The sequence below is a fragment of the Periophthalmus magnuspinnatus genome, chromosome 1 (assembly GCF_009829125.3).
Source record: "Periophthalmus magnuspinnatus isolate fPerMag1 chromosome 1, fPerMag1.2.pri, whole genome shotgun sequence".
NCBI lineage: Eukaryota > Metazoa > Chordata > Actinopteri > Gobiiformes > Gobiidae > Periophthalmus > Periophthalmus magnuspinnatus.
Genome location: NC_047126.1, coordinates 29,964,647 through 29,985,252, shown reverse-complemented (window position 1 = coordinate 29,985,252; position 20,606 = coordinate 29,964,647). Strand labels below are relative to the sequence as shown.

The window sequence follows — 20,606 nt, the reverse complement described above, 5'->3', positions numbered from 1 at the left end:
TATTTGTGTATATGGAACATGCTAGTGTAGGAGTGGTGATGTAGTAGTGACTTGTGCATAATGAGTGACTCATGTATTTATTGAAGATTGTATTGGATTATATTTATAGTATTGTTACATCCCTAATCTTTACACACACAGAGATTGGTGTTGCATTGAGACGTCTCACTCAACGTTCAAATTACGGTAAACTGAATAAAACTGACATGGCCGTATATGTTTTCAGCAGCTTCCCTTCACAGTGGCTGTGGATACATACACACTCAAAATCTGATCAGGTTTTTGGAGATATACAATTATTTCAAATCATCTAATTTCTTTCTGATCATGGTCCCTCTGATTCTTCACATGAGATTTTGCAGTTTACATTCCATTTAAATAATCTTAAGGGTCCAGAAATCAGATTATAATCAGATTTTGATGTGCATGTGAACAATGATCCATGCTGCAGCAGGTCTGGACCAGGGTCAACAGCTCAGGTTCAAATAGTCACTTAAACTCATGAAGCAGAGTTTTTACAGTGAAGTGTCCCTGTACATTTGCCTGCTCACACCTCTCAGAAGCCCTGCACATGGCAGTAGGCCTCCAGAGATGAGAACACAATGTACAAGAGCCATAGGCTGAAGAACAGGGCCGTGGTCAGGACTTTGGGCCCCCGGGGGCCCCCCAGCTCCCCCCCGATGGAGGGCCGGCGTCTGTAGATGAGCACTGCGATGCAAATGAAGGCGAAGATGGTGAAGAGCGTGACAGAGAAGGCTAGAGTGCCAGGATCCACTCTAAAGTCCTCCCCCCTCCACCAATGAACAACCGCTGCGATGGACCATGCCACGCCGATGCCCAGGAACACGTTCACCGCATTGGACCCCGTCACATTCCCGATGGAAGCATCTGCGTACTGATCTTGGATTGCTGCGACTTTACTCGCAAAAGTGTCTGAAGGAAGACAAAGGGAAAGAGTCTATATTATGAACTCAAGCCATTTTAAAGGTGCTCTATGTAACTTTTCTGGTGGAGGGTCCGTCACCTTCTTGTCTCCATGGAGATGTTCCTACTTGGCCAAGTCCCCTTGATAATAATACGGTATGATCCCTGAAACTAAGCAGTTGTGACACCTCATCCACCTTAACTAGTGTGTATCCCAGGGCAGCTGTGGCTATAATAGTAGCATATTAGCAAGTGTGGAGTGAATGAATAATGCTCTGTAAAGCCCCTTTGAGTTTCCAAATAGAGCTATATAAATCAAATGCATCATCTTATCAACATCTCCATAAAGACAAGTGTACCCTCCACCAGAAAAGTGCACCTTTACCCCCCATTTCCTCCCCTGACCTGGCACAGATGTCCCGAGAGCCACAAACACCACGGCAGTCACAGAGTCTTTGAGCCCCACAGTGCAGCCAAAGTGTGAGGCCAGGTCCCCTATGAGTGCGGTGAGTAGGCCAATGCCACAGATAGACACGCAGAAGCACGGCCACCCGCTCAGGTAGTCAGTAGGGGGCACCAGGGCGAAAAGCAGCTTCCACAGCACTGTCAGGAAGTGCATGAGATAATCACAGCAAGAGGGTGGGTGCTCCGAGCCATTGTCTGAGTCTTCATCATCGTCACCTGCAGAGCCAAGAACAGCACACACATTGCAAGGTATATAGACATGGTCTCATAGACAGTAGTATGAGTATTTGTTGGGTCTTGACAATTTCCATGTCAAAGCAGTATAGTATATCTCACAAAAAATTTGATTTAAGGACTTTTAATAAAAATGTAGTTTTATTTTAGATTCTCCAACACATCAAAACAGTATCGCAGTAAAAAGAGAAGTTCTAAATCTCAACTGTTGTCCCTGGGCTTTTTCTGCACATACAGTGACTAAATGGCCAGCGCTCTCGCTTCCCAGCAAGAAGGCTCTAGGTTTGATTCTAACATTGCCCGGGCCTTTCTGTGTGGAGTTTGCATGTTCTCCATGTGTGTGTGTGTGGGCTTCCTCAGTACCGAGATTGACCAGTGGAGGGCAGAACTGCAAGACCACAGTGTAATTCTATGGAAACTGAGGAAAGGAGTGTTATCCTGGGAGTGATTTTGACTTTTGAAAGATTCTCAGATTCTCCCAGAGACATACGGATCACCTGCATACACCAACCTTTCGTTGTACATGTACTTACCACAAGATTTTGACAAAATGTACAGTCTAATATATTTTTTAAGTCTAATTCCAAACCTGATTTATTTAAGTTTTAAACTCCAAAAGGAGTGATAAGGCCATTTTTCCATGAGATTCTGTTTACTCAAATACTAAATAAGATATCCAAAATCCCCTCTGTGCATTTTTAATATCTACTATGACAAATTTAAACATGGCTTCATCTGTTTGAGAGATTTATGTCAAAAAATGTAAATTGTGGCAGTTTTTAGACATAAAATGCCTTATTTTTAAATGAAAACATAACATGATAAACAGTGTAATTCTATGGACTCTGAGGAAATTATGAAGTTTTAACTCCAAAAAGAGTGAATTTTTAGACAATTTTTAAGTGAGATTTAGTTTACTCAAACACTAAATAAGATAATCAAAATCTCCTCTATGTATTTTAATATCTAATATATTTATCTAATATAATCATTTTCAAATTGATATTTCTAAATTTAAGATATTTTTAAGATATTGTTGATAAGGCTGTTGCTCCCTGTGACTAACTGTGGCTGTTGGTGAGTCTAACCTGCGCTGACGGTGATGGCCTCCACAAACTGCTGTCTCCAGCTGTTGGTGCCGATGAGTAGAGCCAGGTTGGTCTTCTTTATCAGTTTATCCACCGTGCTCTGGAGAGGAGAGAGAAGACAACTGAGAAAGGACAGGACGACATTACAACAGAGAGAAAGGAGATAGTTCTTTGCACCTTAAACTCATAGGACTCCTCGATGGTGACCTCCAGACGACTGTGTTCTCCTAAAGACGGACGCCCCATTTCAGCTATCCTCCTCTCCTCCTGCTCCTTCATAGAACAGTCCCCCGAGTCTGCAACAAAACCACGACTAAACCAGGAGTAAAACAGGAGTAATCCAGGCCTAAACCAAGACTGAACCACGTGTAATCCAGGACTAAACCAAAACTAAACCAGGACTAAACCAGAACTAAATCAGGACTAAACCAGGACTGAACCACGTCTAATCCAGGACTAAACCAGGACTAAATCAGAACTAAACCAGGACTAAATCAGGATTGGACCACGTCTAATCCAGAACTAAACCAGGACTAAGACAAGTATAAACCAGCACTAAACCAAGTCTAAACCAGGACTACACCAGCATTAAACCAGGACTGAATCAAGATCAAACCAGATCTGGTACCTGTGATGTTGACAGAAGAGGGATTGTCTCGTCCCTGGACTTTCCTGTAGATGTCTTTACCTGAAAATACCAAAGAACAGTTTGCAACATGTGGCGTCTAACCCACAACCTCCTAAGTGATAGGAGGACAGGATAACCACTCTGTCACAGTAACACAGGGAAAACATGCAAGCTCCAGTCAGAGAGATCAGGAGTCTAACCCACAATCTCCTCAGTGAGGGAAGGAGCCAGGCTAACCACTCTGTCACAGTAACATAGGGGGACATGCACACTTCACTCAGAGGGATCAGGAGTCCAACCCACAACCTCCTTGCAGAGAGGAGGACACAGGATAACCACTCTGCCACAGTAAAACAGGGAGCACATGCACACTCTACTCAGAGAGAGCAGGAGTCTAATCCACAGCCTATAAAAGATTAAAATTACTGACTTGGACATGCAGTTGTTGGCAGTAATTTAAATATTTTGTTGTTGAAGTGCGGTGGCCATTTTGTGTTTGCTGATCACATGACCCACTGTTTACTTTATTGTCTTTATTGACATTTAAAAGTGAACAGTTTGGGAAAGTCTTACCACAAATCTGCTTCTCTAAAGGAGGCAAACATTTGTTACAATCAAATTTGAACAATTTAAAATAAAATATGTGAATTATAAATATAGTACGTGAAATACTCACCTGTTTTGACAAATCCGCCTGAAAAATAAAAATGAAAAACAGCAACATTTTGAAAACAATTTAAATATTTTAAGGAATGAAATTTTTGCAGAATGAGAGAAAGTCTAAGGAATTGATTAAACTAAAAAAGGATTAAACCAAGATTAAACTAGAACTAAACCAGGACTAAAGTAGGATTACACCAGGACTACTCTTGAATTAAACTAGGACTAAACCAGGTCCTAAACCAGGACTAAATTAGGGTTAAACTAAAACTAAACCAGTCCAGGACTAAAGTAGGATTAAACCAGGTCTAAACTAAAACTGAATCAGTGTTAAACTAGTGCTAATCCAGGACTAAAATCCAATCAAGGCCTAATATAGACCTAGAACTAAACCAGAACTACAGTAGGTTTATACCAGGTCTAAACTAGATCTAAACAAGGTCTAAACCAGGTCCAAGTCCTCACCTGTCTCATGGAGCAAAACGGCTGAAGGAAAAGCAGAAACAGAGGTGAGAAACGGCAGAAGCAGCAGCAGAACTGGACTAACATTATTGAGGATTTCAGATGATGAAATAATGAATATTTTAGTTTTGTTATGACACAAGGAGCAGTGAGGGGATGGTTAAACAAAGGATTAGACACAGAAGGTGAATGAGGAGTTTTGGGTTGCTAAAATAATCACATTTTTATTATTTTTTAAATCTTTCTTGTCTGGTATCGCTCCATAGAGGTTGGATTTCTCTGTCCAGATTTTCTCTGTCAGAGGTGGGGAGTAATCAGTTACATTTACCTGAGTAACTTTTCAAAGAGGGGGTATTTCACTTCTATGGGGTATTAAATGCTAACACACAACATATTTAGCTCACCATGTTTCCTTTTATTGTTTTGAAAATGCTATATTTGCTGAAAACAACATATTAACATGTTTTTGATGACGCTCCAAAAATCTGTTTTGCATAATACTCCCTTGTGCGTCTCAGAGCACTTTTCTAGCAGCATACTTTTACACCTACTTGAGTTTTTTTTTTTTTATTATACGTGACAGTACTCTTACTTGAGTAAAAGTTTTGGTTACTCTTGCCACTGTGAGTGAGTCTACAGTTGACAGTTGTTTTCTGCTGACAAAATGAAAAGATTTGAACATTTGTGTTTCTTTCTTGTGCTCCATCAGATATAACTTTGTTTTTTTTTCTCATTTTCTCTCCTCTCTCCTTTTTTTATTGTGCATTATTTATTGTGCATTATTTATTTGTTATAGTTTTATTCTTCACATTACATTAACCTCAAATTATAAGTCAGATGTTACATTTCGACAGTTACTCTTTAAGTTACTCTGACTTGAGTAGTACTTTCCCAAATACTTTTTTACTCTTACTTGAGTAATTTCTTGGGCCACAACCTTGTACTTCTACTTAAGTAATACTATTCTGAAGTAACATTACTCTTACTTGAGTAAACTTTTTGCTCTCCGTGCCTAAAACCTAGAAGTGTCTTGCCCAAGGACACCGCTAAAGTACAAGCAGGGGAGAGAGTAGGACTGTCAACTACCACCTGGGGGTGTAAAGTAATCTACTTAAAGATACACTATATAACTGCCTGCTTGTCTCCATGGAAATGTAATTGCTTTGCCTGGAATGTTACACAGTATTGCATTAAACTTATCTAATTCACTACAACAGTAATAATAATAATAATAATAATAATAATAATAATAATAATAATAATAATAATAATAATAATACATTTTAAGTGCCTTTCTAAAACCCAAAGTCATTATTCAAAGCATAAACAAACTAAAAGATAGCGATGTGTCTTTATGCTGTTTTTTCTTTCAACTAACAAAAAATGATTTAATTGACAGATATAATGTAGAAAAGGTAGTTTGTATTGTGACCTTTATGATCCTGTTGGCTTTTAAAGAGACCGAAAGCTGGCTCTGAAATCAGCAAAGCGACAGCAGCCCAAGCAAAGGGCAAAGGTCATAGTTCAGAAGTGAGAGGTCAGATAGATCATGGGGTCAGACCTGGCCGATCCCTGAGAGCATCCCACATCGGGGGAAGCAGCTGGAGGTAGAAGGAGCAGTGACGATCGTACTCATCGTGATCAGTGATGGCCACACGGATACTCTTCCTGAAACATAGTCACCATGGTAACCAGCTAGGTACTCCTAACCAGGATCCTAGTTCAGATCTGGTCCACTGCTCCCGGCAGACTTAAACCAGGGCAGTGGCCTTGGACATAAGCCACCCAGGCAGTTGCCTATGGCGCCATCTGGTGGAGAAGGTGCCCAACTGCAGTAATAAAGATATCAAATTAAAATTTAAAATATATACGTTGAAATAAAATTGTTCCACCTCCTTTAACTTCCTGACAATACTTTTTGTTTCTCAAAAAGCATTTAAAAATAAGTAAAATAAGAAAATCTGGTTGGGTTTGGCAAGAGACACAGAATAATTCTGTAGTTAATCTAAAAAAACACACAAACAAAAGTTGGTTTTCTCTAAGAGTTGTGAAAAGCACTTATAGACTCATTGTGGTGAATAATTGGGATGCTCAGAATGCATAAGTGTGTCTGTGTTTTAGAGGTTACACGGGGGTCACACGGGGGTCACACAGGGGTCACATGAGTGGGCGGGGCCTCATGGCACAGGTTAAGCCACACCTTTCCTCTCACTCATCTCCAGAAGCCGTGGCTCGCCCATCTCCACAAAGAAGTTCTTATTCTTCTCATACTGGTCGTCATCGATTATGTTTATCTGAAATGATTTACTGAGAAGGAAAGAACACAGGAGGAGAGGAAAGAGGGGAGGGCCAAGAGAAGAGAAATGAAGAGAGAAAGAAGGACAGAGACAGGGGCAGAGGACAGATAGCAAGAGGAGAGACAGGAGAAGGGGAGAGAGAGACAAAAGGGGAAAAAGGGATCAGAAAAAGAGGTAAGAGAGAGGAGAGGAGGGAGGAAGGAGGGAGAGAAGAGGAAAGAGAGAGATGAGGGAAAAGTGGAAGAGGAAAGGGGACAGAGAGGGAGCGGAGTTTTAAAGTGAGGAAAGAGGAAATTTTAAATGAGAATAAAAAAGAAAAAGGGTTGAAGACAGAGAAAGAGAGAAGTGAGTAAAAAGAGAAAAGAGAAGAGAATGGGTTAGAGGAGGGGAAAAGCAGGGAGGAGGGGAGGACAGAGAGGGGGAGGGAAAGAGATGGTTGAAGAAATTAAAGACAGACAAATTAAAGACATAAATATTTAAAGGTAAACAAGAGGAAAATATAGTTTTTAAATCAAGAACAGTTTGAATGATATTTTTAGGAGTAAAAGCAATGTATTTAAAGAGGGGGTATCACAGTTTACACAAATAACATATGTAGCTCACCATGTTATCCTTTTATTGTTTTGAAAATCCTATATTTGTATAACATGTTTAATAAGTTTCACTTTCGTTTTTGATATTCTGAGTCCCCGCCTTCCCTTCAGAGCGCTATCACAACACAATCAGCATGAATCTCACTAATGTGCAACATTTTGGATGACACAATAATGGGAACTGTGCAATGAGTATAGTGTGCAATTTTTATTTTGCCCTTTTGTGATCCAGCCCTTGGGGCAACAGATGGAAATTAGACTTTGGCTATAATCCGGTGTGTTGTATCATGTAAAAAATAAATAAATAACAAAAATAAATAAATAATGAAACTACTGCACATCACATCCGGTTTGTCAAGTTACTGTGTACAGTTTTCTATCATGTTTTTGTATATTTATGGAGAAATATTGTGTGGGAGCATGGGCTGAGCATTACGGCTAACCCTAAGGGGGTTGGAATAGGGCTCGGGAGAGATTGTGTGCGTGGATGACATCTTTTTTAGGCATGTTTTTGATGAGCGACCAATGCTATAACATGGTAGAAAGATCCAAAAAAGTCAATTTTACATAATACCCCCTCTTTAAACATGAGAAAATAGAGCAGAGCTGAGTGAACTCAAAACAGTGAATCTCCCATAGGCCCCTGCCCTCCTCCTGAAATTATATTATCAAACTCTGGAACGTCAACGCAACCTAGTATCATGTTTAAAAGAGTCAAACGAGTTAAAGCGCATATGGCAGGTTAGACTCCTCATTTCACTAAAACATATTTAATAATTCTGCCTAGTTTTTCAACTTCAAATCTGTTACTTTTTGTCAACATGGCCCAACGCCTGTCTATTTACATGACAGTTATGAATACACTAATAAAAATAAATTATAACACATTAATTTTTTTTAACTGAATATTTAAACTGCCAGAAAAAGTGTACTTTGTGCATAAATTGTCCCTGCATTTTGGATGGAATTTTCCATGTTCAACACATGGGTAGAGGTATTCTGTTTTATAGCTCATAGCAGTGAGTTCCTGTATTTTTTGCATTTTTCTTCTCAACTTTTTTCCACAAACTGCCACTTAACTGAGGTACAACTAATAAATATTTACCACAGATACTATCCACCAAACCAAGTCTTTCGAAAAACAAGAAAAACTGGTCATATGCAGTTTAAGCAGAACGCCCCTCCGGCCATTTGGACCCAAGACTCTGCTCCAGGCTGCCATCTGATTGGACAAGCTACTTCCTGTTTGACCCAGATCAAAATGGCCGCCTGTTGCAGAAGGTCCATCTTTTATTTATCTCTGAATTTTCCATTAAATTGTGACAGAGTTTTACAATGTGCATATTAGGAGAGCAATCAGATGACTATGTTTTAATTAAACTGGTAAGATGTTTGACCTGGTTTATGATTAGTATCTCTGTCATTTCTGGGTGATTTAAAGTGATTTTTTTCACAATAAAGTAAAAAACAGATACACGGGGATATATGAGGACAGGAGGATATGAGGACCATAGGGCATCTGACACACTGGTTTGTTTAGTGTTTTTTTTTTGCAGCAGTGAGGAGCACTTTACTGCAGCAGTGTCGTCACGGAGACGGCCTGTCTGTTTGTGACGAGGAGCAGAGCAACTCGAGCGACGCCAAAAAAGGAGAGACATGAATCTGTTTATTACACAGCCCAGATACAGAAAAAACAGAACTAAACCAGGACTAAAGTAAGACTACACCAGGACTAAAGCAGGACCATAACTGGACTAGAGCAAGACTAAATCAGAACTAGACCAGGACTTAAGCAGGACTAGACCAGGGCTAGACCACAACTAGATCAGGACTATACCAGGACTAAACCAGAACTAGACCAGAGGCTTTATGTATAAAGCTTGCTTACACACCACTCATTGTGTAGGGCGCCCTTTGTGCCACACGTGATTTATAAAACTCCTACTAGGTGCAGCACTTTGCTTATCTGCACCAGCTGTGACTCTGGCAAGCACTCTCTGCAAAATCTGTGAACATGGGGGAAAAAGCAACACTCAATTCAATTCAAGTTTATTTATATAGCACATTTAAAAACAGCTTCAGCTGACCGAAGTGCTTCACATAACAGTTACCAAAAACAAATACAGAGACTATTAAACATAGGAAAAGAACACCAAGATATCCTAACTAGCTGGTATTAAATGCCAGGGAGAAGGGGTGGGTTTTCAGTCTAGTCTTAAACTTCAGACTGAGAGGATCTGACTTGCCACAGAAAAGGCTCTGTCACCTCTGGTCTTGAGTCTGGCTTTGGGCACAGGAGCAGGAGCTGGTCACCTCACCTCAGAGCTCTGGGTGGAGTATAGAGCTGCAGTAATTCCCTCAAATAAAGAGGACCCAAAATGTTATTGATTAAACACAATCAATAAAATTTTGAATTGCACGCGATAGTAAATATGGAGCTAGTACAGGGGTCACAGCACAGGCATGATGTGCTCTCATCTTTTAGTTTTTGTGAGCAGACGAGCTGTAGCATTCTGGACATTCTGTAAGTGTTGCAGGAGCTCTGGTCCAGCTCCACAGACAAAGAACTACAATAATCCAGATGCAACGTTACAAACGCGTGGATTGTTTTATCAAAATCTGCCTGCAGAAGGTAAGGCTTTAATTTAGTACAGAGCCTCAACTGAAAGAAGCTGGACTTCATGAGAGACATAATGTGCTTTTCCAGTTTGAACATAGAATCCACAATCACCCCAAGATTCCTCACTGCAGGACGACAATAAGAGCACAGGTGTCCAGTCACACTGGCATGGCCAAGCAGTGGGTTGGTTTAAGGAGAGGTTGAAGGAAAGGGTTCTTATCTTATCCAAGCACCACAATCTCAGTTTTATTTTGATAAGTTTAAGTTTATAAAGTTTGCGCTCAGCCAAGTCTGCATCTCTGAGACAGTACTGCAGAGCTCTGAATGTGGTCACTGGCGGTCACTGGTGTACCCTTAATGCCCACATGTGTTTCCAGGCAGGACAGAAGGATGCTGTAATCCACAGTGTCAAAAGCAGCTGATAAGTCTAAAAGCAAAAAAAACCTGCGGATTTCCCAGAGTCAGCAGTTAAAAGCAGGTTATTAAAACTATTAACTGTGCTGGGATTTAAAACAGATTGGAATTTTTCATCAATTTTGTTAAGATTAAGGTAAGCCTGCAGTTGGCCATATGCAACCTTCTCTAAAACCTTAGACACAACTCTGAAAATGGGTCTAAAGTTAGAAAGAATATCTGAGTCAAGATTAGGCTTGACCACATGCTTTACATGAGTGGCTGGACCACAGCATGTTTCAGGGCAGTAGGAAAACAACCAGACATCTGAGACAAGTTCACAACAATGGCAATGTAAGGTCTAATAGAATCAAAAATGTCCTTGAACAGACAACGTGGAATAATATCTAGAGGACACAAGGAAGGTGGTTAGCAGTTAAACTATTTTTTCAAGCCAGAGAGAGACACTGGCTCAAAACACTCAGACTGTTGGAGCCACAAGGGCCACACCAGAGGGCAGTGGCAGTCTGAGAGCAGAGACTTTATCCCTAAAGAATAAGATGTTTTTATAGAGTGTAGATGAGGGCACAACAACATTTGCATTACATGCTGACTTCAAAGTACTAAAAATCTGAAGTTTATGGCAGTTTGTTGACATCAGGTTTGATATAAAATAACATTTGCCAGCTTTAACTACCCTCTACTATTCGAGAAGACTGTCTCTCGATATTAATGCAGCCACTGCATCAAAAACTTCCATGCAAGTGTCACTGAAATGATACAGGAGACCAAAATATTTCCTGCATGTTTTTTAATGGCGAGTTCTTGCAAACGAGAGCTTGCCTTAAGAACTCTGTCTAAATAAAGGATCCAATAATGTCTGTGTCTGTCCCAACCCAGGCCTACGCAATGCAAGAGTTTTGACATTTTGACGTTCCATGTGGACTTTTAATGGCAGAATAACAGCTCCAGGTATATGTTTGAGGGGCTTACACGTGGTTGTGTTCTACCTGCACTTGTCTCTGTGTGGGAGCCAAAGTGCTTGTCCCCTGGCCGCTGATCCACGTATCAGCTCTATACTCTCCATCAAGTCCTTGAGGGTTCATGGGAGTTTGCCCAACCAGTCCACATGTGTTTTGTGGATCTGCAGAAGGCATTCGACCGTGTCCCTCATGGTGTCCTTTGGGGGGTCCGGGGCTCTTTGCTAAGGGCTGTCCGGTCCCTGTATGACCGGAGCAGGGGCTGTGTTTGCATTGCCGGCAGTAAGTCAGACCTGTTCCCGGTGCATGTTGGACCTGCCAGGGCTGCCCTTTGTCACCGGTTCTGTTCATTGTATTCATGGATAGAATTTCTGTGGATCGGGAACCACAGGATCTCATCTCTGCTGTTTGTGATGTTGTCCTGATGGCTTCATCGAGCCAGAACCTACAGCAGGCACTGCAGCCAAGTGTGAACTGGCTGGGATGAGAATCAGCTCCTTCAAATCTGAGGCCATGGTTCTCGATCGGAAAAAAGTGTCTTGCCTTGGGTGGTAAGTTTAAGCCTCAAGTGGAGGAGTTCAAGTATCTCAGCATCTTGTTCACGAGTGAGGGAAGGATGGAGCGTGAGGTTGACAGGCGGATCGGTGCAGCGTCTGCAGTGATGCGGTTGCTGTATCAGACTGTTGTGGTAAAGAAGGAGCTGAGTTGAAAGGCAAAGCTCTCGATTTACCAGTCAATCTATGTTCCTACCCTCACCTATGGTCATGAGCTCTGGGTAATGACTGAAAGGACAAGCGGCTGAAATGGGTTTCCTCCATAGGGTGGCCGGGCGCACCCTTAGGGATAGGGTGAGGAGCTCGGTCACACAGGAGGAGCTAGGAGTAGAGCCGCTGCTCCTACAAATCGAGAGGAACCAGTTGAGGTGGCTTGGGCATGTGTTGAGGATGGCTCCTAGACGCCTTCCTAGGGAAGTGTACCGGGCATGTCCCACCGGAAGGAGGCCCTGAGAAGACCCAGGACACACTGGAGGCACTATGCCTCTTGGCTGGTGCCTTGGGGACCCACCAGAGGAGCTGGAGGACGTGTCCGGGGTGAGGGAAGTCTGGGAGTCCCTGCTTAGACTGCTGCCCCCGCGACCTAGCCCCGGATAAGCGGAAGAAAATGGATGGATGGAGATGAGTCGTTGCAATCAGTTTTTTTTATTTTTGTGTTTATTTGTAATAAAACCTTTCATGTGACTGTGTGGTGCTATGTCGAGTGACTTGGTTAAACCCACTGATTACCTGCTCATGTTTAGATAACTCTCATTCATGAGTCACTTTGCATGAGCCTTTTATGGTGAAGTGGAAGTGTGGAGAGGGAGTGGGTTCGCGTGGGCAGATTCCAGCTACAGGTGGGATCTATTGACCTTATTCAGCCCCGCCCACACTTTTTCCGTAAATGTGAGTCAACTCTTATTTCATTGAGTTGGCACTTCCGGTTAAGCGGAAATCCCATTCATGTCAATGGAGAATTTGGGAAAAGTGTTGCTGCTAAAATAAGATACAAAGTAGGCTCATTTTTTTGTAAAATGTTCAGTGGTCATGTGACCAATAAGTCAACACTGTAGCAATTCTTTGGGAGGCTTTAAAACTCCTCTGTAGTCCCTATAGAACAGGAGTCACCAACACTGTGGGCACCAGGTCGCCCCTAAGGACTACATGAGTTGCCCGCAGGCCGGTTCTAAAAATAGCTCACTAATGAGCTGCATCTAAAATTTAACTGTATTCTGCAAAGCGGCACAATGTGGAGTGACAATTCACTACATGTCACAAAAGCTACTGTCCTAACTACCCACTGGGAAGTGCATTACGGGCAGAAAAAGCACATGAGCTAAAGGCAGCTTTGGGTAAACAACAGTCTTTTCACGAGACTGGAGGAAAAGTAACAAAAACAGCCGAGATTTATTTAAAAATATGTAAGGTGATTTTACTTTAACATTACATAATTGATATCTTTTTGAAACACGGTGCAACATAATTTATGTTTTGTTAAAAAGGTTTGTCAGTGGCTCGTGAAAATGGGACATTTTTCCTATGAGATGTAGTGATGTAAGTGATCATCTGAAAATTTAAGAATAACTAAGATTAAAAAAGTTAAAGTGCTGAATATTGATATTCGCTTCCCACCTTGCTGTCATCATTGATAATTGTGAGAAATCATTCACATGATCATGTCTTCACATTGATGATTATCATTTATCATTATTAATAATAAATAACTAAAGGCAAACTGAGCAAATGCGTTCAAGAGTGTATCAAACTGTAGCCCTTCGTATGACTGAGTATCCATGAAGTAGCTCTCAGTTTCAAAAAGCTTGGTGATAGATGCTATAGAACTTACTTACTGTCAAGATCGGCAGCCCCATGTAAAATAATACAGCCTAAATGACAATGGCGGCACCCATGGCAACTTCCAGAATAGAGCACAGTGGAAGTGGAATGTACATGCCTCTAGTGGCCACTAGGAATATGCACTTGCTTAGGAAAATTCCTATGCAATCCTTAATAAATGAGGCCCCAGAACTAGATCAGAACTATAACAAGACTATACCAGGACTAAACCAGGACTGAGACAGGACTTATATGCAGGCTGCACTGAGTTGTGTACCTCTATCTATCTGCATTTATTCTCCAGGGGTGGTTCCAGAGAGAGGGACTACTTCTGTTCTGTGCAGCACTTTCTCTGAACTCATAAACACACAGTCCCCTCCACAGTCTGGTTCTGATCTAGACCCTGGTCTGAACCCAGGTCAGAACCCAGGTCCAGACTGGTTTAGGGGCTGGCCTCTTTGTGTAAAGACTATAATAGAATAAAACACATTTACGCAAAGCAAAACTTCACTCTTTGGATAAGCACAAAACAGGCCGAGGAATTACAGAGTCACGTGGACCAGGAATTACACAGTAAGTTAACACCACAGAAATTAATATATAGCCTTGATTAAACCAACTTTTAAATAAATAAAATAATCACCATTTAAGTTGCACTATTGTCTCAGTAAAGAGTGTATCATCGTGGTATTGGAATCAGTATTGAGCATCCAGTCTATTCTTTAGTATCAAAATCGAGTTTGAAATTTTTGTATTGTGACAACAATACTGGAAGGTTCCACAGTATGGCATTGAATTTATATCTACAGCTGTTTTTAGTGCTCAAAAAGTCCTGGAAAAACAAGCTTTCTTTTTCTCCAGGCAAAACAAAAACTCCATGAACATGTCATTGTTTTTCTGGAACGTTCCACAGTATAGCATTAAAACACATCTATCTCCACATAAACAAGAAGGTGACACCACCAGATTAAGCATTTCTATAGCAATGAAAACAGCTGAAAGTGAATAAATACATTAAACAGTATATGTGTTGCCATAATGTTGACTAAGTAATGACATTTCCATCCACCAGAAAAGTTACATAGTGCAGCTTTAAGTACATAACTGTTACAGAGACAAGGACACTTCTGTATAAACCTATAAAATCTGGTGCATTCTCGGGCAGCATAGTGACTGCAGAGAGGAGGCTTTATAAGGCTCTGCTGTTTAAAGCATATGGCAGGTCACACTACACATTTCAATAAAAAGCAAGCGCATTCGATTTTGCTCAAAATTTGTACAATATTCCCCCCTTTTGACTTCCTGGTTGGACTTGGAGCAAATGTGACAAATGCTACTAATGCTAATGCTACTAGTTGATTTGTGTAAAATGTTCAATACTCATGTAACCAAGATGTCAACAATACACTGATTCTCTGGGAGGCTTTAAAGCGGATTTGTAGTTCATATCGTCGGCCCCGTGCAAAATACCCAAAATGATGCATCTATGTTGTATCTTTAGTTATACTTACATTATCTCGTTGTTGTCGAACTCCAGGACTCCGTGTGTGTCTTCGAAGTCCTCTCCTCCTCCTTTGGCTGTTCCTTCGATGGTTTTGAATGGTATAGCCACAGCTCCACGTGCTCCGCAGGTTCTAAGCACCCTCACCTCCATCACGCCCACACTCTCACTCACAGTTACCCCACCCTCCTCGAATGTAAAAATCCCTGCGTGATCATCGTCAAAAATCGTAACAGTCGCTGTGCAGGGCAACCCCAACCCCACGACGGCGCTCACGTCTTTACGATCCACGCGAACGTTACTCAAATGCACCAAAAAGTGTTCGTCTTCCTCAAATATGTCATCGTCTATAATCTCAATGCGAATTTCCTTTTCCGTTTCACCTGGTTCGAAAACGATTGTGCCTTCAGTGAATGTGTAATCTGACCCGGCATTTGCAGTGCCATCTTCCGTCTGGAAATTCACATAAATTCTTTGCGTTAAATCGCCTCCTTGTCGTACGATGTTCAACGCGACGCTGCCACAGTTTTCCAGACACTGATAAGAACCCGGGTCAAAATAAACCTTTGTATAATTCGCTAAAGCTTCCGAGGAGAATTCAAATTGGCTAGTAGCACGTTTAGCTTGTTCTGCTGCGTGTTTCTTTAAAATATTCCCTGCTCCCGTCATGATCCGTGTCGCCTGGCATCGATAAAACGCTCTGCTCTTCTGCTGTTGGTTTAGCACTTGGTAGTTAGCTAGCTCTGTTAGCTGCTCTAAGTCCTTCTCTGGATGTTTTTGTTTGAGCTCCTTCAAAATGGCTGCCACTTCTTTGCGCGATTCTTCCTCGTCCCATTCGAAAAACGCCTCCAGCTCCTCTCCATTCGCTTTCAACATTTCCACGTCAGATTTCAGCGGTACGTCGGGTTCTCCTTCTGTCTCAATGATCATGCCTTTCTGTTTACCTGCACGATATCGCTTGTAGACGTATTTGTAAAAGAGCAAACGCCGGTCAGCCACATATGCAAAACCAACGCAAAGAGGGAAGAAGAACAGTGTTAGCAAACCCTCCCATATTTTAACAACCCCGGGACTGAAAACCGCTAAAATCAAATACAACCAAGTGTAGGCAAAGACACTCCACGTCGCAGTGACAAAAAACACACGCAGATGTTTCACTTTTCTGATTTCGCCATCAGGAATAACAGAAACGCAAAAACCAATAATGACAAACATATTAAACGCAGCGCTTCCTACAATAGTATTCGGGCCCAGCTCACCAGCTTGAAAATTATGTCCGCAAACCTCCACGACCGATAAAAGAATTTCCGGAGCGGACGAGCCGAGAGCCATCAACGTCAAATTTGAAACTGTTTCGTTCCAAATTCGCACCGTAGTCGTAATTTTCTCGCCGTTTGGTTTTTTAATTGTGATTTGCCGTTCTTGCGAAGTTATGACCTCGATCGACGCCATAAACCGGTCTGCGATGATGGAAACTCCAAGAAACATGTATGCTAGCGCTAAAAAGTATATTGTAGCCCTGGCGATTCGCTCTGGGAAAACGGGGTTGACCGGCTGCCAGATTGGTAGAATGACGCCCTCGATGCAGTCCGTATTTCCGCCGCATTTGGGTTTAGTCGTGTTGGAGGAGGTGCTGTTGGAGGGAGGAGAGCCCCCTGCAGCTGAGAGTGGGAACTGTGAGGAGATGAAGACGAGAAATAGCAGAGGGAGGAGAGGAGGAGTGGAGGACACCATTTTGGAGCTACCAGAAATCTGCAACACAGAGAGAGAAAGCGAGAGGAGGCATAGGTGAAGTTTTCAAACTAAAGTGAGTACTTATTACGGCTGAAACTAATTCAAAACTGTTTTATTTTATTTTAGTAATTACATTTTATTCTAGTATTATTTATTGTACACTGAGAGTCATTAAAGAGGGGTTATTATTATTATTATTATTATTATTATTTTAGGTTTCTACCATGTTATAACGTTACCTCATCTAAAACATGCATGAAGAGGTTTTAGATGTCATTCATGCATGTGTGAGTAATTTTACGATCTCCCTATCCGAACCCTCCTTACGGTTAGCTGTAAGATTCTGTGCAATGCTCCACCCACAAGCCTACATCACCTATGCTCCCACAGGACAATTCTCCATAAATATACAAAAGCATGATACAAAACTGTACACAACAACTTCACAAACCTGATGCAATGTGCAGTAGTTCCATTAGTTGGATGCATGCTGATTATGTCTTAAATACATTTTTAACAGAATAAAGGCAAAATATGGTGACTGACTACTTCTGGACCGAGAATATGTCTGTGAAAGTGAATATGAATATCAGTGTGTCAGTGATAAAAAATCTGAAATATAAATATATTGTTTGACATTTTGATTTAATGATAATGTTGAGTGTTAAAATACAAATTAGTCACCATTATTTCTATTGTACATAGAAGTTTGTAGAATACATTTTTAAAGAAGGGGTATTTTACATCTATGGGGTATTAACTACTAACATATAACATATTTAGATCAACATGTTACCTTTCATTGTTTTGAAAATACTATATTCGCTGAAAATTTATTAACCAGTTTCACTTTCATTTTTGTTGCTCTGGGTCTGAGCCACTCTTTGCTCTCTGTGCCACTCCCCCTTCAGAGCACTATTACAACACAGTCAGCGTGCATCGCACTAATGAAACTACTGCACATCACATCAGGTTTGGCAAATTGTAGTGTATAGTTTTGTGTCATGCTTTTGTGGAGAATTGTCCTGAGGGAGCAGGGGTGAAGTAGGCTTGTGGGCGGAGAATTGGACAGTCTTACAGCAGACTGTAAGGAGAGATCATAAGATTACTCAAACATGCATGGATAACATAAAAAAAAAAAACTTAAAAAAAAAAACCTCTGTGTATTTTTAAACCTCTTCTGGTTCTCTATTTTTTTTACCTCTCTTATAACATGGTACAAATCTTCAAAAAGTTGAGTTTGCATTATACCCCCTCTTTAACCATGAATGGAATAAAAAAATACAAATTGTTTATTCTTTTAGTCTTTTGTATGCCTTTTAGAGTCTGTATAGTCCAGATAACAAACAAAAATATGTTTACGATAATTTTCGTAATATTGTAGTCGAAACTGCAACCCTGTACTTAGGCCTATATCATTTAAATGATAAAATACACTATTATTTATCATTAAATACAGTTTACGTATGTATGTATGTATGTATGTATGTATGTATGTATGTATGTATGTATGTATGTATGTATGTATGTATGTATGTATGTATGTATGTATTATATAGTCAAAACAACGTTAAAAACAAAACAAAACCGCAGTAGAATAACTTAATAAACTGCTGGGTCACCGGTAAACGTGTCTATCACGACAAAATGTCAGAAAACATTTGAATGAAGCTAAAGCTGGCTTTACACTTTTCGGACCCATTTTGACAAGAATTTTAACCGCACGACTATTTTAAAATGGACTCATTTAAACGGTCAGTGTCCGGGGGCACGAGCTGCTGTTACCTGCTCACGATGAACACAGCAGTGCGGCTCGTGCGGGCGCGCTCGCGGGGACATCGCACATGTTTGATGTTTGTTGTAGGATCCACGCGCTCCTGAAGCCCGGGACAGCGGCGGGAACAGCTCCAGAGGCTGAGCACGGAGCTGAGGAGCACCGAGGTGAGGAGCACCGAGCTCAGGAGCACCGAGGTGAGCCGGAGGAGGTGAGCCGGAGCAATAAAGCGCTTCTGACACGTATCCTGAACAAACCCGCGCACACACGAGAGCCACAAATGTTTGGCGACAGAAGTTGCTTGAGTGCTAAAGTTAACAGTGCAGCGGTTTGCTAAGCTGCTTCTGTGATGTTTTGGGAGTTTAAACACGCGGGTATAAAAAGATACAGAGGTCACAAACCAGTGGACAGAGTTGCACACAGCCCCCCTCTGCCTCAGGCTCCTCTCAGTGTGAACACGTCAGTGTGTGTGACCATGGCTCCTCACAGTGTGAACTGGTCAGTGTGTGTGACCATGGCTCCTCATAGTGTGAACAGGTCAGTGTGTGTGACCATGGCTCCTCACAGTGCGCATGCTCCCGCCGTGTGCTTCATATGAGGATCAATCGCACAGTGTGAGTTTGAGAATAATTTGAAATGTCTTAAATCGTACAGTGTAAGCCAGTTTTAGGATAATATTTATCATCTTAAAATCTCCAGTGGTTTAACATTAGGCTCACTGAAAAGTGTACGCAGTGTGACGTCATAATCCCGAGCTCTAGTTGCCTAATCTTATCTGGGGACTCTAATGCACAGGCCAAAAGACAGAGCATTATTTAACCAAATGTTAAAAATGAATATATACTTTGTAATTATTCTCAACTTTGGAGTACAATAGAAAAAATCAGGCTATGACTTGTCAACTACTCAACTAGCCCAACTGAAAAAACAATCTTAAGTGACTGTAAAATAAAATAATCCCAAATCATAAAGACTGCAGCAGTCCAAAAATAAAATAAATATGTGTGTTTATGAGACATATCGTCACCAAATAAATACATTTTCAAATCTCATTAAATACTTATGTGTTACAGAAAGACTTGTGTGATTGTTTAAAGTTGAATAAAAAAATGTGTTTGTTAAAAGTTTGGTATAACCTTAACATTGTCCAATATGCAAAAAGCATTTCACATAAACTCATGGCGGCTTTTAATCAAGAATTGCGTTTTAATTTTCAAATCGTCACACATTATGATAGCTTTTTATTATTCAGTTTGCAGTTTTTAGTCACTCTTTTTCCTGTTTAGTTTAAACAGTTGATGAGTTGATGTCCCTCTGCTTTAAACGTCTAAAATTCGACTTAAATGTAAATGAAAACTAAAGTGGACTCACCCTGCGCTGGGGCTCGAGCGTCTCCTCAAGACGAAGGACAAACCAGGACTGTCTCCAACTCCTCCTCCAGCAAACCTCTCCTCCCTTTCTCTGCTCTCTCTCTTCTCTCCTCCCTTTCTCTTGCTTTCTTCAATATTCTCCCTCCCTCCTCCTTTGGATCTCTTCTCCGTTTCTCTGCTCAGGCCCTCTCTGTCCTCTTTATTTATTTTTTACCTCTTCTCTCTCTTCTCTCCTCTTTTCTCACTCTTCACATCTCTGTCTCTCCTCCTTCAGCAGACTTCTCCTCCCTTTCTCTTGCTTTCTTCACTCTCCGCTCTCCCTCCTCCTTTGAACCTTTCCTCTTTTTTATTTTTACTCCTCTCAAACTTTCTCTCTTTGCTCTCTCTCCCCCTCTCTTCTCTCCTCTTTAATCTTTCCTCCTCCTCCAGCAAACCTCTTCTCTCTTTTTGCTCTCTCTTCTCTCTTTCACTCCTTTTCTTTGTTCTCTCTCTTCTCTCCTCTTTTTGTCTT

The 20,606-nt window shown here is 41.2% G+C and overlaps 1 protein-coding gene across 4 annotated transcripts; it reads right to left on the bottom strand.

Annotated features, from left to right (window-relative positions):
• Window positions 1–549: 549 nt before the first annotated feature.
• LOC117378278 (sodium/calcium exchanger 1-like) lies at window positions 550–20,181 on the bottom strand. 4 transcript variants are annotated; one of them, XM_055221272.1, is made up of 11 exons: window positions 20,097–20,181; window positions 15,228–16,969; window positions 6,662–6,768; window positions 4,465–4,485; window positions 4,016–4,033; window positions 3,913–3,927; window positions 3,340–3,399; window positions 2,889–3,007; window positions 2,712–2,811; window positions 1,330–1,605; window positions 550–933 (listed from the first exon to the last, which is right to left on the bottom strand). In XM_055221272.1, the coding sequence occupies exons 2-11, from the start codon at window positions 16,949–16,951 to the stop codon at window positions 557–559; spliced, it is 2,817 nt and encodes a 938-aa protein (XP_055077247.1). In that variant the 5' UTR covers window positions 16,952–16,969; window positions 20,097–20,181; the 3' UTR covers window positions 550–556. The 4 variants fall into 4 exon arrangements, with proteins under 4 accessions (XP_055077247.1, XP_055077252.1, XP_055077256.1 ...); XM_055221277.1 differs by lacking the exon at window positions 3,913–3,927; XM_055221281.1 differs by lacking the exons at window positions 4,465–4,485; window positions 6,662–6,768 and adding an exon at window positions 6,023–6,129.
• Window positions 20,182–20,606: the final 425 nt, after the last annotated feature.